The sequence below is a fragment of the Anthonomus grandis genome, chromosome 10 (genome assembly GCF_022605725.1).
Source record: "Anthonomus grandis grandis chromosome 10, icAntGran1.3, whole genome shotgun sequence".
Lineage (NCBI taxonomy): Eukaryota > Metazoa > Arthropoda > Insecta > Coleoptera > Curculionidae > Anthonomus > Anthonomus grandis.
In genome coordinates, this window is record NC_065555.1 from 18,167,781 (window position 1) to 18,194,942 (window position 27,162).

At 33.9% G+C, this 27,162-nt stretch overlaps 1 protein-coding gene across 2 annotated transcripts; it reads right to left on the reverse strand.

Annotated features, from left to right (window-relative positions):
* LOC126741578 (uncharacterized) lies at nucleotides 1-25,872 on the reverse strand. Of its 2 annotated transcripts, XM_050448063.1 has the most exons (7): nucleotides 25,643-25,872; nucleotides 25,424-25,585; nucleotides 21,415-21,581; nucleotides 21,190-21,365; nucleotides 20,972-21,130; nucleotides 20,796-20,888; nucleotides 1-584 (listed from the first exon to the last, which is right to left on the reverse strand). In XM_050448063.1, exons 3-7 carry the CDS (start codon nucleotides 21,570-21,572, stop codon nucleotides 373-375), a joined length of 798 nt encoding a protein of 265 aa, XP_050304020.1. In that variant the 5' UTR covers nucleotides 21,573-21,581; nucleotides 25,424-25,585; nucleotides 25,643-25,872; the 3' UTR covers nucleotides 1-372. The 2 variants fall into 2 exon arrangements, with proteins under 2 accessions (XP_050304020.1, XP_050304019.1); XM_050448062.1 differs by lacking the exon at nucleotides 25,424-25,585 and having other exon boundaries at nucleotides 25,643-25,871.
* Between the last annotated feature and the right edge of the window lie 1,290 nt (nucleotides 25,873-27,162).

The window sequence follows — 27,162 nt, forward strand, 5'->3', positions numbered from 1 at the left end:
TCAAATTAAACTCAATATAATGAACAGGTACATATTTTACACCATATAAAATATATTAAACATTAATAAAATATTGTGAACTGAATACAACCATAAGCACTAGTTATATCTAATTACTTAATAAAAAAATTATTTTAAATTGCATTGGAATACAACTAAAAATGGAATGGCAAGTTACTAGAACATGAAGAATAAAATTATTAAGAACGACTAAGTTCTTTTTGGGGTCATTCTGCACTGAACAAATTCCTTTTTGTATACTGTAAAAAAGTGCAGAAATGCCCTTTTTATATGTATTTGCTTATTTATTATGTCAGTTGCATTAAAGACCTAAAGAATCTTACCACTATACCTTAATATTACGCGAGTGTCTCAATCATCTTTTTTAAAAAATTTGAACTCGAACTCGGGAACGTGGAATTCCTTAAATGCCGCTATATCGATCTCCGGTAGGGTCAAGTCCTCCAATGGGGGCAAACTTTTTATTTCTATTTCGTCATGGAGGTGATCGGTTGTTACTGGAAACGTCATTGATGGTGATGCACTAGAGCTGGAGTCTTTACTTTTCAATGGCGGCTTAAAAGCTGAAAAAGAAACATATTTTTTTTAAATATTGGTAGTTAAAAAATCGACTTTAAAACATTTATAAAGTGAAATAATAAAAATTTACTATATCGTTCAAAATTCCTCGTCGAATTTTCCTATTCAATTTTCCGGGAAAAATTTATCCAAGAAACAATCAAAGTAAGTCCTAAGAAACAAAAGATACTTTAATTATAAGCCTTTATAGCATATAAAGGGTTTCCCAATAAGAATGAAATGTTTTGAAGTCTAAATAAAACATCGAAAAATTAACACAATTTTTGTTTTAATTCAAAGTTTCAACGATAGCATTTAGATTTTAAACAAAATATCATTTAAATGTCCTCCACAACTACGAATGCAGGAGCAAATTTGGTGAACGCAATTGTCGGTCACTTTAAGGAATAAATCGGCATTAATGTTCGTTTTCAAGTCCTGTGTTGTGACTGTCCTGTCCAATGACTTAACGTAACACCCGATAAAAAATAATTGAACGATGTTAAATCGAAGCTCCTTGGAGGCCAAGCATTTGGTCGAAATTGTGAAAATCCTCTTCGATCTCTCGCATAAAGTGAAATCAATGTTGAACTTTTCTTTCAATAAATCAATGGTTTCACCACCAGAAATGTAACAAGTGGCCATGTCCTGTTCAAAATGTATTTCTTCTAAGTAGGGCCACAAAAAATCCAATATCATTGTTCGATATCTTTCACCGTTAACTGTAACTCTCAATCACGTGATTCACAGTCAAGGAGTTGTAGTTGACAAGGCAAAGGTCCAGAGTATCAAAGATTGGCCAGTTCCCAATGAATGTCGATGATACTTGGCAAAATGGGGACCTTATAAGAGCCCAAGAGACGGATATCTAGATAGTCCTAACTTTGTTAACTTTGTAATACGTTTCCAAGTATTTCCCAATGTCATGTCATATTGAGCACAACTCCCTTAATTTTGGAAGGTAAACTCTTGCCGCGGTGTCTCACCAGAGACATCTTGGAGAAACAAAGACCCTAAGGGAGATGAGGGCAAGATTTTACTGGGTCAATAGCAAGGCAGACGTAACGGTCAATAGCAAATGACTGGTGCAGTAATTCGTTGTATGTACGGTAAGTAATGAGCCACGGAGCAAACAAAAGGTTTTTATGCGTCAGTAGAACGTGGAAAGTCCCTTTGAAAGAATTGTTATTGAATCATAAATTGCGAATAAGTACAGCGTGGTCGTGATGGACTTCTTTAACAAATGCAGTATAGTCTCTACCAAAGCAGGAAGCCTCCACTGTTGCCAACGCTTTAATAATAGAATGGATCTGCCGATTTGGTGTACCTTTAGAGCTAAATTCTGATCAAGGTCGCAATTTTAAATGCAGCCTGTTCCAGAACATCTGTAAGACGCTTGGAATCAAGAAATCGAGGACTACTGCATTATACCCGCAGTCAGATGGCATGATGGAACAAATGGATAGATTAATTAATCGGTATTTGGCCAAAGCAGTTGTTGCGCACACTAATGACTTTAATTAAATGCATAATTAAAAAAATTGTTGAAATATTTCCAAATAAGTCCAAAATTTGGGTGAAAATACTTAAATCCAAAGGCAACAGAGGTTAAATAAAAGGGATGCTGCGCAACATAAATGATCCCGGCTTGCAACCCATGTGCATTTATTTACAGAGATGACAAACGTCACTCTTACAAAAAAAATAAATCGCTAAAAAAATTATTAGTTAATGAATAAATGAAATATGTTTAAAATGTTATGGCTTGCTCACTATCACAAGGGGCTACTTTTAAAAAACAAATATATTTTCTTATATTGAATTTTTAAAAAACATACAAAAAAAGGAAAAAATTCATGGGTTGCTGATAACCAATCTTAAGTCACCTTTATAAGGGTCAGCAGTTCATCATTGGGCGTAATGAACCCTACCTAATGCCCTATCAAAACCCGCCATACCATGGTACGTCTGCCAGTTTTAAAATATATAAATATAAGTTTAAAAAAAAAATTGAAAAATTAACAAGAAAAAAGTATAAATCACCCCTTGTCCGCTTCTCTCAATGACCCCTCAGCACACCCTTAGTTGATGGCCGGAAAACAATCAAAAGAAAACAACAAAAAAACAGGAACGCAAACTGGAAACGGGAACTGGATACTGAAACTGGAAACCAAAACCCTAAAAAGACACGAGTCCACAGCACTCCTTAAAACTTTGATTCTATTTTAATAAATTTAAATTAGCTTGTCTATAATTAACTATTAAGGTTCTAGTATGATAAACGTATATAGAAAATATTCCGAAATGTTCCAACCACGTGCTGCACATTCTAGAACATTAAAAAAAAAGTCAATTCCCCAACAAAAAACTACCAAATACCCCTAGAGGATATGTATAAAAAATTTCAAGGCCACCTAGATAAATTTGATTCAACAATAATAACTGTAATTTACTAATATGGCTCAGTGCAAAATCATCAAGTTCCGAGTCATACAAATTATTTCTAAAGAATCTATAAAAGCTAAAGCTAAAATCTATTAAGCTAACTGGATAAATCATACAATTAATTAAACCAATTCAGTGCTCTAAATATGAAATAAATTAATCGTTCATTAATTTCCCTGATATTGTTTGGACGACTATGTGCCACGTGCCCTGCCCTTTGCAGAAATTCCCTCAACCAAAGTGGCAATTTATCCGAGATCACTCCCCGTGGTGGTAATTAACCTCTAAACGGCCTCCACAATCTAACAAAAGCCTCTACCACCTTTGAAAATGCATCCTAAGGGCTACTTTGTCAACTTTTCTCATTGAAGGTTATATTGAAAAAGAACGTGATCAGATCGCCAATTAACAGGTAACCCTAGAACCAATTGAATCGCTCACAGCAAACAATAGATTCTAATTACAAAAAGTTCAAGTAAATTGCTCTTGATTTAAATTCTTTGTGAATTGTTGAATTAAAATAAAATTTAGACTTCTTTTTGGAAAAAAATGACATAAAAAATAATAGACCAATAAACTTATAACCTTTTTCTATCGATGAGCAATCAATCTCTTCATAACTACTAGAACTTTCAAGTAAATTGGTCTTGATCTGATATTTTTATACATTTTTAAAATTTGAATTTTTTTGGGGAAAAAACTTATAACTTAAATTATAATGAATCAAAATCTTGAAAAAAAGATGGATTATTTTCATAAAACTTTTGAGTAATAATGAGACGTTCTTAAAGCGTGTATTTCACCATGAGTATGCTGAACACAACTGTCAAAAAATAATAATAATTTTATCTCAATCATGGTCTTCATGATCTTTTTTAAAACATATTATAGCTATTAGAAAATTCTATATATAGCAGTTTAAATGATTTAAGAAAACGAAAATATTCTTCATTCGTAAAATATAGTAAATAGTTTAATAAACAGATATATAGATTCAATTGTAGATTGAGCTAATATATAGACTAAATGGGGTAATTCCGGGGAATATATCATATGTCGACTTTAATAGCAATAATTTTTCTGTGGATATAATTAATAGCCTTTACAAGTGTAAAGTAAACAAAAACCTGGCCTTTATTGACACGATTAATTATTATCAAATCCCTCATGTTGTGGATAACATCATAATTAAGAGGCTATCTGAAATATGAAGATTTAGGCCGTCGTCCCACCAAAGATACGCGAAGGCGATACGATTTCGCCTGGACACATTCAGACGACATGCAGTGGCCCCACCAAAGATACGCGTTTCGTGTTTCCTACATTTAGTTGTTCAGTTTAGTTCAAAATGTCATCGAGTGAAGACGAGGATGGGGTTGCCATGTATTGGTATTTGCGGAATAGAAAAAAATATAAAATGGCAAAAAAAAGAAAATGGTTTGTGCATCCTTTTATTGAGAAAAATTAAAAAAAAAAAATTTTGTTGCTGCTAAGGAGCTGCACAGACATCCATTAAAATCCAGCTCAGCATTTTGTTGTGCCATAATAAACAAAACTTCGATAAATGAAAAAAAAACGCCAACACACACAGCTTGAATGTTGCTTCGCAACTGACACGTCCAGTCTCCCGGCAACACGAAGGCGACACGCTTTTAGATGTGTCTTCGGCGCAGCGTTGGTGGGGACAAAATGATTTTAAAACATGGGTTCGACACGAAAGATACACGCTGGCGACATCGCGGAGATGTGGCGTCGCTGTCGTGTATCTTTGGTGGGACGACGGCCTTAGTCTTTGTACCAGACTATGTAGATAGCCAAAATTCAATATTTACTGCTCCTAAGAATATATATATATATATATATATATATATATATATATATATATATATATATATATATTATATAATATATGTTATATAAATATATGTATATATATATAACAACGGTATACGGTTTCTTTTTGGTATTCCTTATACCAAACCTTATACCAACTACACTCTTAAAAATAGGTGAATAAAAATTCAACAATTGTATAGATTTTACAAACAATTTGATTCTGGAAATGGTACAGAATCAATTTGTGTAGAATTTCTCTATGCTATTGTGTTTAAACAACTGTGGTTCTATAATCCACAAATTGTGTATCAATTTGATTTATTTTATTGTATGTATAGTACACTATTTGTGTACTTAAATTCGACAATATTTTATATTTATTTAATATAATTGTTCAGTAAAAAAGCACAATTTGTGCATTTTAAATACACACGTTTGTGTAGTTTGTTTTAACAATATATTTTATTTTCTTTCATTTCAACTATTAAATTTTATTACAAATTGTGTATAATAATACTATATATTGTTTTATAAATTTAAATATAGTGTAGGTTACTTATTTTAGGTTTGTATATCAAATTAACATAAGAACTGGAGTTTTTTATTACAATGTTTTGTATTTATATTCATAAAAATTTAAAAATAATCAATATATTTGTATAAAAAAAATAAACAAATTGTTTAAAAATTTAAAATACATTTTAGAGAATTTCGTCATAAATCTGTGTAATAATAAATTCTAGTGCGCCTGGGAAAAACAGGATAAAAAAAAAGCTGTTTTTTTATTTTAACAATTTATTTAATTGTATGAAATATTTTCGAAAATTCCACCATTAATACATTAGAGCAATGTATTAAATCTTTTCTTCAATCGTTTCAAACCTAAGTTTTTTCCATAGATATTTTACACTGTCTCCTTTATAGCTCCATGTAAGTTTAGGGGATCTTGGTGGACACGATATTTCTACAGGAGCCTTCCTTCCTATCCAATAAAAAAATCTCAATTATTTGTTTTAATATTAATAGCCTAGGTAATTTTTAGGAAATTTTTAAAATTTAATTTTAAAAGGTTTTTAGTTTGTTGATAATAGTTTAGTTACCATAGAGAGTGTGAGAGCTAGTGGCTGCCCACAGTGGGTAGGTATATGTAGGTATAGGTGTTCAAATTTCCTTACAATACTACTACAGGACTTGAAAAGGACGGTACAGGACTGTCAGACAGTGCTATGATTAAGTAGATACCATTTTGTAATACAAATTGAAATACAAATGCAATAAAGGTTACAAATTTAACCGACCTCTACATTAAAATTGGATATTCTATAAGTAAAGTTATCAGTTATCACTGAACAGCTACCTGTCTAAACATCAAAATATCCAGTAAATTCCAAAGTATACAATAAATGCAAAAAAAATAAGGTGCTTACCTAATTACCTACCTACAAACTGCTCTTGGAGTTGGTCCAATAAACCCCACTCCTTAAGTTTATCTTCAACGAATATATTCATTTTTTTTCTTATGCAATTTTAACACTTAACAAAACGAAAAAACCTTAAAACAAATTAATGCGGGCCGATTGATTGAAGGACTGAAAAATGAACAGTTGAACACCTGTGGCACTGGGAATTATAGCAATGCTGCCATCAAATGTATCTTAAAGATTACACCGCCAATTAAAAAAGTTACGTTTCCTTTTTCCCTACGCGTGTTATTATCACGATATTATTTAAATAAACAAAATTAGAACTTATGATGATTGGGCTTATTTTTAAATATCCTATTAAATTATTTTCAATTAACAACGTTATATTGACTGCAAATTTTGATGCATATCTTTACAACTGTTTAATATTGAATCTGGCAACATTGACGCTAACAACGAAGTTCTAGCGGCAAAGGCAAGGGCGTCGGGCGCGTCCTCCTTTATACACAATTGTGTATTATAACTACACAATACATAGTTTAAAATTCTATAATTGTGAAGGGCTATTAGCAAGAATCTTTTTTATTCTACACAATTGTGAATGAAATCAAAACAAGCCAGAATAAAAAAATAATTAAAAATTGTAGTAAAAATATACTTGGTTATTAGATTTTTTACCAAACTGCATTGGATTTAAAAAAAAAATGTGGAATATTTATACACATTATCTTAATAATTAATATCCACTTATATTGTGTTAATTTAATATGCAATAATTGTATGAAATATACACATTAAAACATATACAAAATGCCTGAGAATTTTTATACAGAACTGTGAGATATTATCTAACAATTGTGTATTAAAATTAAACATTTTTTTTTACACAACAAAATGTGAAAAAATCCATCGGGATTTTTCTGTGTGTACCTTATAAACAATGACCTATATATGACTTTGTTATTCTGATGCAATGTGTAAATTGACTCACTGATAGCAATCTTGGAAACCCACAACTTAATACAAGTTATTAAGGGACCCACTCGTCTGAGAATTTGATAGATGTTATTTGTGTTCATCGTGTTGATCGATGTTATTTGTGTTCAACAAATTAAATCAGGAACTTTAGATTTGCATGGTTTGTTTATTCTTACTTAAACCTAAATTTACAGACAAGTCTGAAGAGCCCTACAGCTGTATACATATTGAGACATTAAAAATTTCAATAAAGACTTAATTAATGCTTTTATGGGTTGTTGGGAAATAACTCAACAACACATCAGTTACACTTTTGCATTCATCGAGGTTTATTTATTTATATTTAGTTTATGTTCATAATTTTAAGTACACCATCCATCCCTAGAAGGTTCCCACAGGTCAGAAAATAATCAATTTGAAGTGGTTACTTTTAAACGCCTCAAACTTTTAAAGGCAACAAATATAACCCATAAATTTCCATGAAACTTTTTACACCTTTAGTGACCTAGCGTGAAGGTCTGTAAATGTCATTATACTCTAAACGCAGTCAAAAAACTACCTGTATTATTGTTGCTAGTTATGAGCCCGGTCGTCGTGTGTTGATACAATAGGTTAAAGTGTTTATCCCATTGTGATTGCAGTATAAGCAACATTGTTAGTAATTTCTAAGAAGCGAGTGAAGTTATCTGCTAAGAAGCAAAGTAAGGCCGTCGTCCCACCAAAGATACACGACAGCGACGCCACATCTCCGCGATGTCGCCAGCGTGTATCTTTCGTGTCCAACCCATGTTTTAAAATCATTTTGTCCCCACCAACGCTGCGCCGAAGACACATCCAAATGCGTGTTGCCGGGACACTGGACGTGTCAGTTGCGAAGCAACATTCAAGCTGTGTGTGTTGGCGTTTTTTTTTCATTTATCGAAGTTTTGTGTTTTTGTTTATTATGGCACAACGAAATGCTGAACTGGATTTTAATGGATGTCTGTGCAGCTTCTTAGCAGCAACAAACATTTTTTTTTTTAATTTTTCTCAATAAAAGTATGCACCCACTATTTTCTTTTTTTTGCCTTTTTATTTTTTTTTCTATTCCGCAAATACCAATACATTGCAACCACATTCTCGTCTTCACTCGATGACATTTTGAACTAAACTGAACAACTTAACGTAGGAAACACGAAACGCGTATCTTTGGTGGAGCAACTGCATGTCGTCTGAATGTGTCCAGGCGAAATCGTATCGCCTTCGCGTCGCCGTCGCGTATCTTTAATGGGACGACGGCCTAAGTGTACATAAAGTTAAATTAAGTATAGAAAAAGACAGCAAAGACAATCCATAGTTTACAACTGCTTTAATGAATAACTGTTCAATTTTCCCATCTTCGGATCGAATAAATAAATATATTTTGTATTGTAAAAGTTTGTTTCATTTATTAAGCTGTGGTCCTTCAATAAACATGCAAAATAAATAAGTACAGTCCACTAGTACTCTCCAGTGGCACAATAAAACAATTGTGTTCCCCTCTATTTGGGGAAGAAGCCAGGCAGCAGTTCTGCCCCGAATATGGATAATATTTACTTCAATTGTGTACTATTACATGAATCAGTGGATAGATCTCCATAGAGCTGCTTAACATCAAGCTAAATACGGTTTTTAATGAGTTTGCCCCAGTCGAAACTATCTGGCGTAGAACACAATATAGACACATATAACTGACACAATTAAAGAAATTATTAAACATAAAATAAAAGCATACCTATAAGTACAAACACACACTTACTTGTCAGCTAAAAATTATTATCTCGATGCGAAACATTATTTATCTTCCGCTATTCGTTCTCACTCCAAAACATTTTTTGACATTCCACATAATTTAAAAAATTTAAATGAGAAATAACTGAATACTTTGCCAATATAAGTCATTGCAAGTTTCCCACAACTGTTTTTCAATTTCGTAATATTACTGAATATGATAGATATAAATTACTGAAGAGAATTAAATCTAAATGCAATGGATGACATCAGCTATGATATGCTATTGTTTAGTAGTGATTTTTTATTGCGCCAAAAGTTTTCAGTATTTTTAGTGTTTCGCCTGCAAAAGCCCCTATTCTATGGAAGACTTTCATAGTTAATCCCACTTTCCAAAGTTGTTAAAATCACCTCATTGGATAAGATTAGACTAGTATCCGTTTTATCGATTCTTGGAAAAATGCTTGAGCTGGTTTCTGATGTGGTGAATGAATTTATTGCATCCAAGCAGATAATACCAACCATTCAGTTGGATTTGAAAGCTTGTGACCAGTGACATTTCTTGTTGTTTTTTATATTGTCGTTTTTATTAATTAATGTCTTAGATCTTCTATCCATTTGATTCCATTCTTTTTAAAGACATTTAAAGATGATTTTAAGAACTCAAGAAAATTTGCTTGTTATTCGTATAACAGAAATACACAAGATATTGGTCCTTCAACAATTTGTTCGCGGCTGGTTGGTGTACTCTTTGTTTCCTAGCTTATTGCCAAATTGCACTTCTTTGGTTTTTCCACTGAAGCATGCAAGTGGTTTCTTCATATCTAAATCTTAAGAAGCAAATTGCGGAATTAGCTGGCGAAAGGTCGAATCCTCAAACACTTCAACACAGAGTTTCCCAAGGTAGCATACTGGGACCATAACTCTGTACATCTATATGCTGATGACACTCAGCTTCTGTATTCTTTTAAAATGAGGACTCATCTAGGGGATTGAGTTAACAGGGATCTGAACAGAATCTCTGAATGGTCTTCTAAGCATGGGTTGTTGCTTAATGCAAAAATAAATGTAAATGTCTTATAAATGGAGACATTATTCCATCTGTTAAACAGGTTTGGAACCTAGGGCTGACATTAATATTTCTTTAAACTTTCCATGACATGTTCGGAAAAAGCTTACTTCTGCTTACATAAAACTGAAATCATGCATTTAAACATATTCTTCCCCAATATACAAAGAAGCCACTGGTTAAATCACTTATTTATCCTCAAATAGACTACTGCAATGTGTTACAGGTTTAATCTCCAACAGATATATTAATTGATTTATTAATTTTTTTTTTACCAAGATAAAGTAAATCTCAACCATAGTTTCATAAAATAATTTATTTAAATATCATACATAAATATACATACTACACAGATATGATACACCGTTAAGATGGTCCCTCCTAACATACCCGATCTGAAAAGCAAGGAAAACCATTATTGGATGAGGAAAGTAAATAATAATATGGGATATTGTTTCATTGTTTTGTTGATTGAATAGAATTAAGAACTGCCATTGATTTTGCATTGATTTTACCTTGCAGGTCAATTTGGCCTATTTTAGATTTTAATGAATACTGAGCACATTAACTATTTGTTTATTCTGTTCAAATCATAAGGATCAATAGTGATAAGAATGTTAATGTCAATCTGGTCTGTCAGTTTTTGTAAATTATTGTTGCTAAACCATGGCCTGAAGTTATAGATTGCTCCATAGTTGCAAATTACTTAAACCAATGTTGGTACCAGATAGTACCCAGTAGTTAAACCCAGCATGTCAACACCTAGGTACTTGACAGATAAATGCATTCCTTAAAATTTGGAGGGAACTGACAATCCTATTTTTAATAGATTCATTCTTTATCTGGTTCTAGAGTATGACAGATAGTTTCGCTTAATGCGGATGTGAAAAGGTAGACCCTATCTTAGCCTAATTTTTTTGTAGTTACTAGTATGTGCTAGGATAGCTTAATTGCTGATTTTCTAAGTAGGCCTAAGAGTTTATAGGGCTCCTTGTTTTTGTTGTGTTAAATAAAACCCAGAAAAGGCCACATTCCATCTTCGGTAAGTTAGCACATGTTACATGCCTAAGTCATTTTCCTATTTTTTTCATCTAATTAATTTCTTATTTGCATGCTTTTCGGTTTAACTCAAAAGAACATCAATGCATCCAACTTTTTAGAGAGCAATTTTATAAAATTTAACTTACTTACCCACACAAAAATGCCATAAAATTGACAGCCATGTCGAACCTCATGTGTGGTCCCCATCTTCGGCCTTCCTGTACCTTCTGCTTATCCTCTGCTTCTGCTTTTGCTGCATTTTTATTGTTACTGCTTCCACCTCACTTGCTACTCCACGTGTTACCACATCAAGTCGCTTGGATCATCACCTCCGGAACCTGCATTCCTTCCAATCGGCTACACCTAATACCGATTGCCTTCCACTACCTGCTAGACATTCTGGAAGCATCCTAACTGGTCGATCTGCTACTGCCTCTTTTGACCCAAACGTATAGCTGCCAACAAAGGAGCTCCATTCAGTCAGGTGGGCCCTGCTACCAGTCGGAGAGACTCAGAATTTCAGGTAGCCCCTTTTCTTTTTTTGGCTTGGTTTCTTCAAGTATTGATTTATCGGCTCGTTGCAATTTATAGATTATTTTTTTTTTTTTGAATTAATATGTAGAAATAATCACAGATTTTAAATTCAATTTAGTAAAATTGTTTATATAACCACCATCACTGATTTGATTTGAAATTGGGAACTGAGTATATACGTATATGCGAGGTATTATCAGATGTACAATTGAATAAGTATTAAGTGCTAAATTTTACTTTATTTTCTTTCTCATAATTTTAAATTTCATAATTATAATTTAAGTATTAGAGCATTACTGTCTTAGTATTTATTTTTTTTGAATTGAGGTTATAGATTAACTTAGTTGTCAATTATGACATTGATTTATCTTTCAATACTAAAGCTGGGTTTAACGATATAAAGCTGCGTTTTCTTTGCGTGCCCTAATAAAGGCTAATAATCATAACCCTGGAACCCACATTTAGGCATTGTGCGAGAAACAGTGCAATAAATTTGGCGCCTAACGTGTCAGTTCATGCTTTACCAATTTTTTTTTCTAATGGCTTTTGATTATATTAAACATTAGCAGTTAATTTTGATTAGTTGTTTTAGAAGGTTGACTTTACCATTCTTATTTTTTTGACGTTTTCATCAGTTCAGTGTTTCTTCTCATTTTAAAAAAAAAAAGAGAATTATCAAATTTTATTTAGGTTGGTGACCAATTACCAAAAACCAAGGAAATATCTTCAGGTGTTGTAGGGAAGGATAAATGATTCAAGTGTTATAGGATTACAGGGTGGTGTGAAGGTAAAAAGAAGAAAAAGGAAAAAGAAAGAAAAGGGAAGAAAAGGAAAAACATTTTTTTTTAAATTCTTGAATAGAGGTATTGTCGAGAAGAAGTAGTACTTTATAAAGTATCATAGAGATATATATTTTCTTTTTCATTTTCTTTTATTATAGTTTGATTTGCTTTAGATAAATTGTTGGAACTTTGATTATGTAATTTTTTTAATGCGAACATTTATTTGTTGAAGTAATTATGAGTGATTAACATAATCGAAAAGTTTTTAAATATTTTGTTTTTTTTTATATTTTTTTTCTTTGATTTTTTTTTTTAAATCTGTTCATGCGCAGTACTGTAGTAAGTGTGTATAATAAGCTTATTTACTGGTATTACCTTTGATTGATTTTTATGACTTCTTTTGTTTTTTTTTTTTTTTTATTTATTTATTTATTTTTTTTGAAGTACCTGACTATTCTTCTTATTAGTAGGTCTGAATGATAAATATAACTATAGTCTTAACTGCTCTTATACGTAGTGTATTTGCTGTTGGACTTTGATTCCTTTTTTTTTAATTTTTTTTTTCTTAGGAAAGGGTGGGGGTGTCCTTTGGATACTTAATCATATTTTCCTTTTAATTTTTTTTTGTAGCTTATTTATTTAATTAACGTTATTAAATTATATATAATATATCTATAAATATATATATTTTTTTGTCCCTCTATTTTGACATTTGAAATGGATGTTAATTATCTAGGTGGTGAGGAACTAAAATATGAGTTACACATTCGAGGTCTCCCATTAACCGGTTCTTTCGCTCAAAAACGGACCAGTCTTCGTGAGTCCTTGCGGTTGGAACGAGAGAAACACATTGATCCTCCTAGTTCCACTGCCTTCGACACAGATAGTGAGCTTTGCCTTTGTCGCAGTAAATTAATATCTATTGAACGGGATATTAAGACTCTCGGAAAGGATTATTGTGATGGAGAATCCAAACGGATTAATACCCTCGTGTTGCATTTGTACCAGCGTATCAATCGAGTCCATGCTGTGTCAGAAGTAGAGTCGGTTTTAAAAAATGAGATTGTAAGTTCATGCACTAAACTTTTTGGTGATCTTAATCTTGCTTCTCAAGGTATCATGCCTTCTTGCTCTTATGCCAACAAACCACCAGCCATTACCCTAACAGGGGCCACTCCATCTCACGAATCCCATGAATCCTTAAATACAGGAGACAACTTAGTAGTTTCAAATGACTTAATTGTTTTGAGTGATGAGGAATCTACACCTGTTGAAGAACTTGAAGCGGAACGTGTTAATTCCAATGTTGCTGCCGCATCGACTTCACAATGCGAGGTTGCAGAGCAGTCGAACAATTTGAATAATTTCCAGTCTGGTACTTCTACGTCCTTTGCACATTCAGCTATTAATAGGGAGTTGCCTCAGATTGAATCTCATAGCGATGCAGTACCCTATGGGACTACTTCCAATCCGTCTTTGACACAACAGTCTAGACTTCCACTCCAGGATTTATTGGAGCTTGCTCAAAGCAGTTGTCCTTATTTTAATCCTCAGCAGAGAACGTCAAGTACATCTGAGTCAAGACCTTCCTATGGTCGTTTCATGCAGCGCGACGGATCCAGAGTCTTTCAGTCTTCCGGAAATGAACTTAATGCAAAGTCATCAATATCTTCAAATCCTATATCACAACCTCCTGTAAGTCAAATTAACTGTTATCCAGTGAATTCAGCAAATGAGTCTCAATCAATGAGTCGGCAATCACAGGTTCGTTTTGGACCCCCCGTGGTTCATGCATCTCCTCCAGCAAACTCCACTGCTTATGGAGACAACTTGTCCCAGTCCATACCAATCAACGACTTAGTTCGTCATTTGGAAGAAGTAAATTTTTCTCCGACGGACACATCGAATCGAACTTACGGGCGTGAGCCGAGACAACTATCGCATCACTCATACCATACACATGATGTGTTTCGATGGAATATTAAGTTTAATGGACAGACTAGTGTTAACGACTTTCTAGAGAGAGTTGAGGAAATACGTTTATCTCGAGGTGTACTTAAGGAGCAGTTACTCCGGTCTGCACCAGAGTTGTTTACTGGCGATGCCCTTCTTTGGTATCGTACCAATAAATTTGCCAGTTGGGATGATTTAGTAACTAAATTGAAAGATTCCTTTCGGCCTTATGACTATGAATATGGTTTGTGGGATGAAATACGTAGACGCACCCAAGGATCACGAGAACGCGTCCTTACGTTTATTGTCGCAATGGAGAGTCTATTTCGAAAACTTTCAGAAAGTCCCTCCGAATCAGTCAAACTTAACCTTATTCGTCGAAATTTACTTCCTTATATTCAAAGTAGGCTTGCTACCCATGAAATCCATGATCTTCACGAGTTGACTAGGTTAAGTCGAGCAATTGAAGAGACCGAAGCCAGAGTGCAGAGATTTGTCCCACCCCCCACAAACATTAGACAGCTATTAGAACCTGAACTTGCCTACAGAAAACCCAGTCATCACGTAGCGTCAATTGAGTCTTATTCAGAGCCTAGTGATGTTAAGCCGATTATTCCTAATAATCATTCGGCTTATTCAACTTCTATAGATGCAGTTTCTTCTGTGGTAACCTGCTGGAATTGCGGTGACAGCGGACATCGTTTTCGTAAATGTTCTAAGCCCAAAACGTTCTTTTGTTTCCGATGCGGAAAGAGAGACGTTAGTGCAAAGACTTGTCCAACATGCTCAAAAAACGAGGCATCGGCAAGAGCATAGGCCGTCCCTCTTGCCTATCTTTTGAATCGCAATCGGCCATTAGTCTATCCAAACATGTTCGTACTTCTGCCGTCCTTGATTTCGTCTTGGCACATGCCAAAGGTGATGAGCGTCCTTATCTGCACATAGACATTTTTGGAAAATCACTATTAGGTTTACTTGATAGTGGAGCATCTCGAACTATTATTGGTTCTGCCGGATGGTCTGTTTTGTCTACTTATTGCACCCTTAAACAATCTGGGGCCACTGAGTGCACTGTAGCCAATGGACAACAATGTTCAATAAAAGGAATTGTGACCTTACCTATGAGGCTTCGCACTCGCGTAGTCCTTATGGATGTTTTGGTTGTTCCCTCCCTACCCCATTCCTTGATCTTAGGTATTGATTTTTGGACTCGTATGGGGATCATACCTGACCTTAACACTGGGGAATGGCATTTCAAAGATGTTGCTCCATACTACTGTCACGAAACTGCCGCAATTCAATCCGTTGATACTCTGACTCCAACACAAAAAGAAACTCTCGATCGACTTATCGAGGATGTCTTTTCCAACATGAGTTCAACATTGGGTTGTACTAATTTGGTCAAGCTAGAAATCAGGACAAATTCAGCACCTATCAAACAGCGCTATTATCCTCTTTCCCGTGCCCTTCAAAAGGATGTCAATACTGAATTGGAACAAATGATTGCCAATGGTATTGTAGAACCATCTATTTCACCCTGGTCATCTCCAATAGTAATGGTTAAGAAAAAAACTGGCGAATGGCGTTTTTGTGTCGATTATCGCGCTTTAAATCGTGTGACCATCAAAGACAGTTATCCCATACCTTTTGTTTCTGCTACTTTAGATAAATTAAGAGATGCCAAGTTCCTTAGTACGTTGGATATTAAGTCCGCGTATTGGCAAATACCTATTGCACCAGAATCTCGCCCTCTTACTGCATTTACAGTCCCTACTAGAGGACTTTTCCAATTTACCCGTATGCCCTTTGGGTTGACTAATGCCCCTGCAGTGTGGCAAAGACTGATCGATTCTGTTATTGGTGTTGACTTGGAGCCATACGTCTTCGTCTATCTTGACGACGTAATCATTTCCACCCCGTCGTTCGAGGAACATATTCGTGTTTTACGTGAGGTCATACAGAGGATCGTTAAGGCAGGTCTAACTCTTAACAGAGAGAAGTGTACCTTTTGTAAACCCGAGTTAAAATATTTAGGGTACATTGTTAATTCTTCCGGTCTACTAGTGGACCCCGATAAGATTGAAGCTATTCTGCGTATACCAACCCCCAAGACTGTTACTGATATTAGAAGAATTGTTGGACTCGCATCTTGGTATCGGAGGTTTGTCCCTAATTTTTCCACGATAGTATCTCCCTTGACCTCATTGACCATGAAGAACGTAAAGTTTGTATGGAGTCCTGAATGTGAAAATGCTTTTAATACTATTAAAGAGAAACTGGTCAGCGCACCGGTTTTATCATGTCCAGATTTTGATCTTCCTTTTATTATCCAATGTGACGCTTCCGATTTTGGACTTGGAGCTGTCCTTTATCAGGTTCAAGGTGACGAAGAGCACGCTATTTGTTTCCTAAGTAGGTCTCTTACCAAAAACGAGCGTCGGTATAGCACAACAGAAAAGGAATGTTTGGCTGTCATTTTCGCCATCGAAAAACTCAGACCATATGTGGAAGGTAGCCATTTTACAGTGGTAACTGACCACTATAGTCTGAAGTGGCTTAATTCAATCAAAGATCCTGTTGGTCGCATTGCTCGATGGGCTGTAAGGCTACAACAGTACGATTTTGACATAGTTCATCGTAAGGGTAAAGACAACATCGTCCCCGATGCATTATCTCGTTCGGTACCAGTGGTAGATGAGGTAGCACCTCTGAATGACATGTCAACGAACGATTCTTCTTTCCTGATCGACAAGTGGTATTCCCGCATGCTAAAACGCGTTAAAGAGCAACCATCTAAGTACCCACTATGGTGGATTTCTAATAATAAGCTCTATAAGCGCACTAAGTCAAAATACCCCGCTTTAGATAATCCTGACGATGCTTGGTTGCAGATTGTACCACGAAATCAACGATCTGATGTCATAAAGGCACATCACGATCCTCCCACCTGTGGTCATCTTGGAGTGTTTAAGACCCTTTCCCGTATTTCACAGAAATATTACTGGCCAAATATGAAGTGTGACGTAGCTAGGTATATTGCCCGATGTCACACTTGCTTAAGGACTAAACCTCTTCAAAAAGTCTCTTCTGGCCACCTTCTTAGTCCACAACCAACCCTGACTAGACCTTGGCAAATCCTCAGTGTAGACCTTGTGGGTCCCTTGCCTCGTTCTCGTTCTGGATATTCCTTCGTATTGTCAGTATATGATTTGTTCAGTAAGTATCCTCTCTTCTTTCCTTTACGAGTGGCTACCGCCAGCAGTATATTAAAATGGCTCGAGGACCATGTACTTTTGGTTTACGGAATCCCTGATAAAATCATTGCCGACAATGGACCTCAGTTTCGTAGTGGGGCTTTCCAAAATAAAATGCAAGAGTATGGTATCCAAATACGTTATACTGCTAATTACCACCCGCAGGCTAACCCTGTAGAGCGTGTCCACCGTGTTCTAAAAACCATCATCTCAAGCTATGTTGATGAGGATCATAGGACGTGGGATCTAATTTTGGCTAAGGCAGGTTGTGCAATCCGATCAGCAAGACACGAAGTTACGGGTCTAACCCCAAACTTTGTAATTTTTGGTAGAGAACTTCGATTTCTGTGTCCCACCCCGACTTTAATTTCTCCATCTAACCCTAATGATTCCGATCCAACTTTGCGATCGAAAACATTGGAAAAGGTATTTGTCGATGTTCAGAAAAGACTGAAGAGGGCTTGCGAGCAACGTAGTAGGCGTTATAACTTACGGCATCGCGATGAGCGTTTTCAACTTGGTCAGGAGGTATGGCAGAGAAATTATGTTATCTCTAATGCTGCCAAAAACTTTACTTCAAAGTTCGCGCCTAAATATCTTGGGCCCTACAAGATCAGCAAAATTCTCTCTCCATGGTCCTACGAAGTTTCGGACTTGACAGGCCGTTGTCGTGGAGTTTGGCATGCTAAAGATTTAAAGGCACATCCACCTGATAATAACGTTCAAGATCAAATCTAATGTTAGTATCTAAGTTATAAGCCAGCGTAAATTAATTATTATAATAGATTCGTTTCTTTGTAGTTATTTTGAGGGTTCTTATAATGTTGTATTATATTAAGTATTTTCAAGTTAGGATTTCTTTTATTAGTTATTTAGTTAGATTAGTTTTTCTTTATTAGGGATTGAATTTCCATTGCAAGTTTCAGGTAAACTTCCTTTTCAGGAAGGAGGGGTGTGTTACAGGTTTAATCTCCAACAGATATATTAATTGATTTATTAATTTTTTTTTTACCAAGATAAAGTAAATCTCAACCATAGTTTCATAAAATAATTTATTTAAATATCATACATAAATATACATACTACACAGATATGATACACCGTTAAGATGGTCCCTCCTAACATACCCGATCTGAAAAGCAAGGAAAACCATTATTGGATGAGGAAAGTAAATAATAATATGGGATATTGTTTCATTGTTTTGTTGATTGAATAGAATTAAGAACTGCCATTGATTTTGCATTGATTTTACCTTGCAGGTCAATTTGGCCTATTTTAGATTTTAATGAATACTGAGCACATTAACTATTTGTTTATTCTGTTCAAATCATAAGGATCAATAGTGATAAGAATGTTAATGTCAATCTGGTCTGTCAGTTTTTGTAAATTATTGTTGCTAAACCATGGCCTGAAGTTATAGATTGCTCCATAGTTGCAAATTACTTAAACCAATGTTGGTACCAGATAGTACCCAGTAGTTAAACCCAGCATGTCAACACCTAGGTACTTGACAGATAAATGCATTCCTTAAAATTTGGAGGGAACTGACAATCCTATTTTTAATAGATTCATTCTTTATCTGGTTCTAGAGTATGACAGATAGTTTCGCTTAATGCGGATGTGAAAAGGTAGACCCTATCTTAGCCTAATTTTTTTGTAGTTACTAGTATGTGCTAGGATAGCTTAATTGCTGATTTTCTAAGTAGGCCTAAGAGTTTATAGGGCTCCTTGTTTTTGTTGTGTTAAATAAAACCCAGAAAAGGCCACATTCCATCTTCGGTAAGTTAGCACATGTTACATGCCTAAGTCATTTTCCTATTTTTTTCATCTAATTAATTTCTTATTTGCATGCTTTTCGGTTTAACTCAAAAGAACATCAATGCATCCAACTTTTTAGAGAGCAATTTTATAAAATTTAACTTACTTACCCACACAAAAATGCCATAAAATTGACAGCCATGTCGAACCTCATGTGTGGTCCCCATTTTTAGGCCTTCCTGTACCTTCTGCTTATCCTCTGCTTCTGCTTTTGCTGCATTTTTATTGTTACTGCTTCCACCTCACTTGCTACTCCACGTGTTACCACATCAAGTCGCTTGGATCATCACCTCCGGAACCTGCATTCCTTCCAATCGGCTACACCTAATACCGATTGCCTTCCACTACCTGCTAGACATTCTGGAAGCATCCTAACTGGTCGATCTGCTACTGCCTCTTTTGACCCAAACGTATAGCTGCCAACAAAGGAGCTCCATTCAGTCAGGTGGGCCCTGCTACCAGTCGGAGAGACTCAGAATTTCAGGTAGCCCCTTTTCTTTTTTTGGCTTGGTTTCTTCAAGTATTGATTTATCGGCTCGTTGCAATTTATAGATTATTTTTTTTTTTTTGAATTAATATGTAGAAATAATCACAGATTTTAAATTCAATTTAGTAAAATTGTTTATATAACCACCATCACTGATTTGATTTGAAATTGGGAACTGAGTATATACGTATATGCGAGGTATTATCAGATGTACAATTGAATAAGTATTAAGTGCTAAATTTTACTTTATTTTCTTTCTCATAATTTTAAATTTCATAATTATAATTTAAGTATTAGAGCATTACTGTCTTAGTATTTATTTTTTTTGAATTGAGGTTATAGATTAACTTAGTTGTCAATTATGACATTGATTTATCTTTCAATACTAAAGCTGGGTTTAACGATATAAAGCTGCGTTTTCTTTGCGTGCCCTAATAAAGGCTAATAATCATAACCCTGGAACCCACATTTAGGCATTGTGCGAGAAACAGTGCAATAAATGTTGTTTACTATCACTATCTTACCAGTGATTATCAGAGAAAAATGTGCATGCGTAAGTTTTATTGTATAAGTTGTAACCTTTTGTGTAAGATTTTATATACTTGTATTTTGTAGATGTATTTTGTTTGACCCAGTGTTATGGTAAGATCGTGAATAGTACCTTGTGTTTTATATAATTAACTTTTTACTATTATACACAATAAATATTTCTTTGACTATGACTAGAAAGTTTCCTGATATTATCCAACCAAGATGAGAATTTACCCATTTATGAATTCCTGAATTTATAAAAGGTGTCTAATTCAAAAAATTTTACACTTTACTAAAATCTAATTTTTCTTTTACCTTCTTTATAAGACCTCTCCAACTCCAAATCCTTTATTTGTTCCTTAAGTTGCTCAATTTCCTTGTTTCTATCATCTAATTGTGTCAGTAATCCTAAATAAAACATTCATATTTATGTTGATTGAAGTTCATTGGTGCATCTTTTTAAATTCATTTTGTTTACTCTCTTTAATTACCTTGTACAGATTCCCTTAGTTGACCGCTTAATTCTTTAAGTTCTTCAATAACTGTAGACTCATTTTTCGGATGTTTGTTCCCAATAATAATGGGAGTTGGTTCTTTTTCTTCCTTAATAGGGATTGAGTTGCAGTTGCTCTCAAAGGACTCAATTATTCCTGCAAGCAAGAACAATATAATTTATTCTATTTATATGGAGTGGATATGATTGATTTACCTTTTTGAGCCAAGTAACATATGAGAGAATCATGAGTCTCAAAATTCTTAAATATCTTATCCTCCAAGTTCTCAATCCCTTGAGAATATTTTGTACAAGATCCCCTTTCACATTCCAAATGTTGTTTCTCTAATCTTTTAAAGTAGCTCTTCTTTATTTGTAAATTGCTTATTTGCCTATGAAATGACTGTTAATCTGGATAAACTCTAGATAATTGTAACAAACCTCTCATTCCATTCTTTCTGTAATTGAATGCATTCAAATGCATGTTTATTGTCTTTAATTTCCAGACATTTTTTGAAAAGCTCGATTGCCTCCATATGACTTTCAATAGATTCATCAAATTGCTTCCGACGGGCAAGGGTTACCGCCTTACGCTCCATTGAGTGAGCCTAGAAATACAAAATGTTTATATATTTCTATCTAAATGTAAGATTTTCCTCTTGACATATTTAAACTGCAAAAAATGATTAATTATATTGACATAAGTGTATTTTATTAAAAACTTTTAGAAAATTAGTCTGAAGGGATGAGTGACTAAGAAAAAGTTCTCCTAGTGATAAATTTGAAATATCTAGTCTAGTAATAAATGTAGCTGTTGCAATCACTTTAAGGGGGTTATGGTATATGTTCGTATTTTATGTCCTTTCTTCAGAAATGTTTTTATTTGTCTTATAATTACTATATTATGTTGTAAAATGTATGTAAAAAGTTACATATATAAATACATTTTCCCAAGAATAGTACCTAGGTACACAATGGTGCACATGCAGCTTCTAATAATTTTAATTAAGTAAATATTCTAAAATGTTTTATAACTAACTATATAACTTAAATAGTTTATAAGTATAATTTTTGAATGTGACAGATTTTAATTTAATCTAAAATACTTATTTTAACCTGCTATTAATTCAAATGGCTTTATGACAAACTTTTTTGTAAATATTAATTTTAATAAAATTAAAAAAAACTCAGACAAATGTTTTATTCTAATAACCACTTTTTAAAATTTATTTTGTATTTATTTGTAGGGAGAAGTTCTTTTGATAGTATATTATATCTTTTTAGGTTTTGTATAAGAAAGGGCTTCTTTGACATTTTGAAAGTCTGCTACTAGGAATTACTGCTATAATATTAATAATATTAATTGCCTAGTCCAGATCCTGTCATTATGTATTTAAATATGTGTTTTAGTTTTGAACATATGTATACCTTTAGATTTTATATAGATCTCATTCATCTGTAGAATATTTGCTTCTCTAAAGAGCTCAGTGATAAATCAGTAAAAAATATTGACTCTTTTTATGTAATGATGGAGTAAATTTGCCATCACTTAGGACGCATGAACTTGTAAAATGTATATACAGTGCTTTCATTTCAAAATTTCAAAACGATCCACGATTTTTTTAACTTTCTAAAAAAAAACGTCAAATTAGATATTCAGGGTGACGTTACCTCCAGCTAACCTCACTTTAATATGTCAAATGGGAACCCCCATCGTGTGATACATCATAGTAAGCAGCGTAAAATTCTCTATTCAACGGTACCAAAAAAAATGAAATCGGTAAATGTGTAAGCAAATAGTTAGCGAAAATGTCTAGAAATAATTAATATTTTATTTACGCCAAACTTTGGTATTTTAAATGAATACTTTTAGTGTGGTACCTACATCATTTTAAAATTCTTACATTTTTTATAATAGATCATCAAAAAAAAAATGCAAGCAATTTAGAAGTTAAAATGTGTGGTAACAAACAGTACATTTAGTTCAAGCAAATTATTAATTTTTTTAAGTAAAGAATGTGTACCGTTATTTGCGAGAAAAAAGACTGTCTTCAAATTTTTTGCAAAAATCTTTGCAGACTTATATTTTTTGCGAAATCTACCTAATAGGTACAAAAAAACACTGCAATACCTTACATTTTTAAGGCGTTTAAAAAGCAGGCGATTTATTATTGTTAAAACTATCAGTTTGATGCGTGCAATTTTTCAATTTTAGTTAAAACAGTGAGTTAATAAAATGGTGTATACGCTAGCCGAAAGAATTGAAATAATTTTCCTTTATGGAGCTCAAGATCGGTGTGCTCGCAGAACCGCGAGAGCATTTAATGAAAGGTATCAAGATAAAAACGTGAGCCATAAATACGTATTAGAATTAATACGAAAATTTGAAGAGACGGGATCGATTTGCAATAAGAAAAAATATGAAAATAGAGTTGTCGATGAAGCATGCCAAGTTGAAGTACTAGGACAATTTGCTATGGATCCAACTTTGTCTATACCAAAGGCCTCAAAACTAACAAATATTTCCACTGGTTCCGTACATAAAGTTTAAAAAAAAAAGTTCTTTCCTTATAAAATTCATATTCTTCATGAACTCGGAGAATGATGATTTTGATAGGAGAATTCAATTTTGTGAAGTGATGTGCCAGCGAATTGACGACGATCCCCATTTATTGAAGAACATTTGCTTCAGTGACGAATCGATCTTTTTTTTAAATGGCCTGGTGAACAGACATAACTGTAGATACTGGGATAATGAAAATCCGCATGTTTTTCGGGAAGGCCATACCCAATATCCCCAGAAAATTAATGTTTGGGCAGGAATTTATGGGAATGAAATAATCGGGCCATTTTTTTTGGAAGAAAATTTGACTGGTGAAATTTATTTAAACCATTTAGAAAATGCAATATACCCTTCCATCATCCAATCTTTGGAAAATCAAGTAGATCAACATGGTGCTATATTATTGAATGAAAATAATATACATTTTCAGCAGCATGGAGCTTCCGCGCACTACACTTTGGTAGTTCGAGAGTGGCTTGATGAAAATTTTCGAGAAAAGTGGATTAGCAGACGTGGTGCAATCGAATGCGCGGTCTCCGGACCTAACCCCACTAGACTTTCTTCTTTGGGGCTACTTAAAAAGCAAAGTTTATAAAACCCCACCTGAGAGTATTGCGAATTTAAAAAATAGAATATTTCAAGAATGCAGAATTAGCGGGCAGACCCTTGCCAATGTTCGTAAGGAGTTTGAAAATAGGCTTTTTTATTGTCTTGCTAATAACGGCGCGCATTTTGAACATTTAATAAAATAAATTTGTTAAACTAATTAAATTTGTTTTTCTACCCTACCGATTTACACTTTAATTGCTTCTTGGTCAATCAATTTTATTTTTTTTACAACCATTGATAGCATAATGAATGCCCTTTAAAATAATGTATCACACCATGGGGTAGCCATTTGACACACCAAAGTTTGGCGTAAATAAAATATTCTTATTTTATTTATGCCAAATTCTTATTATTATTTCTTCTTATTACTATTCTTCTATTATTTCTAGACATTTTCGCTAACTATTTGCTTACACATTTACCGATTTAATTTTTTTGGTACCGTTGAATAGAGAATTTTACTCCTTACTATGATGTATCACATGATGGGGGTTCCCATTTGACATATTAAAGTGAGGTTAGCTGGGGGTGATTGGCAGAACTTCAGTAAATGCATAATTAAACATCCCCCTGTATATCTAATTTGACATGTTGAACCTTTAACCAAGCGGCTGAGGGTTAACCATCCTTACCAACAGGAAAATTTGAAAAAAAAATTATTTGTATTTAGGATCAAAAAGTGTTGATCATGCCATGCTTTTATTTGCCTGCGTCTGACTAGATTTTTCCAAAGACAATTGGAGCTGTGTCATCTGCAAACTAGACCAGTTTTCTCTGACCCTTTGTCAAAATAGGAAAAATTTCATTTATATCAATTGAACAGCTGATGCTTTAAATGGTTGTTTATTTTGACACATTATATTCTATTTGATAAACATTTAAGAAAGGTTATATACAATTCCATGCATGCCAAATCTTCTCAACTAATCCAGCAAAATCTGATGTGACACAGTGTTAAACACTTACTTAAGTCAAAACATACATTCAAGCATCTAATGCTCTTAATGAAATTGATCCATTAAATCTAAGATACAAGCTGCATCCTCAGTAGTGATATGTTGTTTAAAACCAAATTGTTTGTCTAAGAATTATTTAAGTTCAAACATTCATGTAGACATATTTTTCCATTAATTTTGATTATGTTGGAGGAAATGATACCATGTTTAAATGCTTGCAGTTATCGTCTAGTTTTAAATGTTAGATTAACTAAATGAATTAGTGGTTTGATTATATGCAAATGATTATCCTTAATAACTGTCACAGAAATTCCATTATTACCTGGAGTGGCCTGATCTTTAGGTGATTGAATTTGTAGGATAATTATTGTTGTACATGGATCTGTTCAGCCTTCTGATTTAAATCTAATAGTTTTTTAAATTTTTACAGCATTTGCCAAAATCTCACCCTTATTATAAAACTACTGATTAAAAGCATCTGCCCCTGTTTCAAGATATATAGTATTTATAGAGTTGCTGTTTTATTATATTCTGTCCTTACCCTATTTAATGTAAATTTATCCATATTCATATTGAAAGTGGTTCAGCCTCTACTTAAGAATTGATTAGTTTGGGCTCCATGCCATCCAAAATATGCTATCAGTTTGGAAATTGCCAAAAATGTTGCTGATAGGTTTGAATAGAACGAACAATAATAATTACAGTCGTATTTTGCTAGATAACAATTTCAAAATTGCACTTTGAATTCCAATTTGTATCAAAACATGGATTTTTGTTTTGACGTTTGGAATTCCTACAAACAAAACAAAAAACATAACCTAAACAGAATTAAAATGGGCGTGTCTCATATAGTGTCTCTATACCTTAAAGGCTCGTTTTCATGCGACATAATAATGTCATGTCATTCAATGTCTTGACTTTTGCATTAAACTAAAAATGGCGTCGACTGAAGTGATTGCGGCAGCTGCACGAGTGTTAAGTTTAATTATAAGTGAAAATAAAGAAAAAAAAGGAAAAGTGAAAAAAAAAGTCTGGGTAAGACAATGGATCCAACGAAGAAATAAATTGGGTGCATGTAACACCCTTATACGAGAACTTGCTGCAGAAGATCCTTCAAGCTTTTTGAATTTCATGCGCATAGACCAGGCTATGTTTAATATTCTACTTGGGGAGGTTCAAACTAGCAATCAAAAGAAGAATACTGTTATGCGAGACGCATTATCAGCTAAATTGAAGCTTCAAATAACTCTGAGGTACTTGGCTACAGGAGACTCATTATCTTCTTTACAGTATCTGTATCGAGTCCCAAAATGTTCAATAAGTATATTCCTACCTGATGTGTTGGACGCCATATATGCAGGATTGAAGGAATTTATAAAGGTAAGTAATTTATTAATGTAACCAAATGTAACATTGAAACACGTTAATATGAAAACAAAACATTTATTCTGTGATCCCTCATAATTTTTATTATAAACGCATAAAAAAAACACTAACTCATAAAAATGTTTATGTAACATAATTTGTATAAGCGCGATAAAACACGTTGCTTACACTATAATTGCTGAAGTGACCAATTCGAAAAGTATGTTTGTAGTGGAGAACTTAGTGGTGGCGCTATATGTGTAGAGTCTATTGCGACTGATTGATTGGTTACACCGCCTTCCCCAAAATTTTGTGCATATTGGATTGTAGCTGGAGTATGCACGCTACTTGTGCTAAAGGATGAACTGGGATGAGAGGAATCTGATAAAGAATTCTGCTCTAAATATTGCAAGCGAGTTTGTGTAATCAGATTTTGGATTTCACTCTGCAATTTTAATGCTGCTGGTAACGGCATACCAACGGAAGTCCCAAATGCTATAAATTCGTTGTTTGCGTGAGCATTTGAAATTTTTTCTAAGGAGGCATTATCTATTGATGATATTTGCTTTTTGCGACATCGAGATGTGAGTGGCCGTTTTGTGACTGCTCTTGCTGGATTTGACTCTGAAGTATTGCTAGTTGATGGATTTAAGATACCGGTGGTGTTTGCATTATTTAGAGTAGCATTGTTGTCCA

Bases quoted from the DNA above. Each gene is read 5' to 3' on its own strand.
- LOC126741578 (XM_050448062.1), bottom strand. From the start codon at position 25,672: ATGAATATGGATAAATTTACATTAAATAGG. The intron at 21,366-21,414 runs GTTTGTTACAAT...GTCATTTCATAG, and splicing joins CAGAAAGAATGGAATGAGAG to GCAAATAAGCAATTTACAAA. The intron at 20,889-20,971 runs GTAATTAAAGAG...TGTTTTATTTAG, and splicing joins ACTAAGGGAATCTGTACAAG to GATTACTGACACAATTAGAT.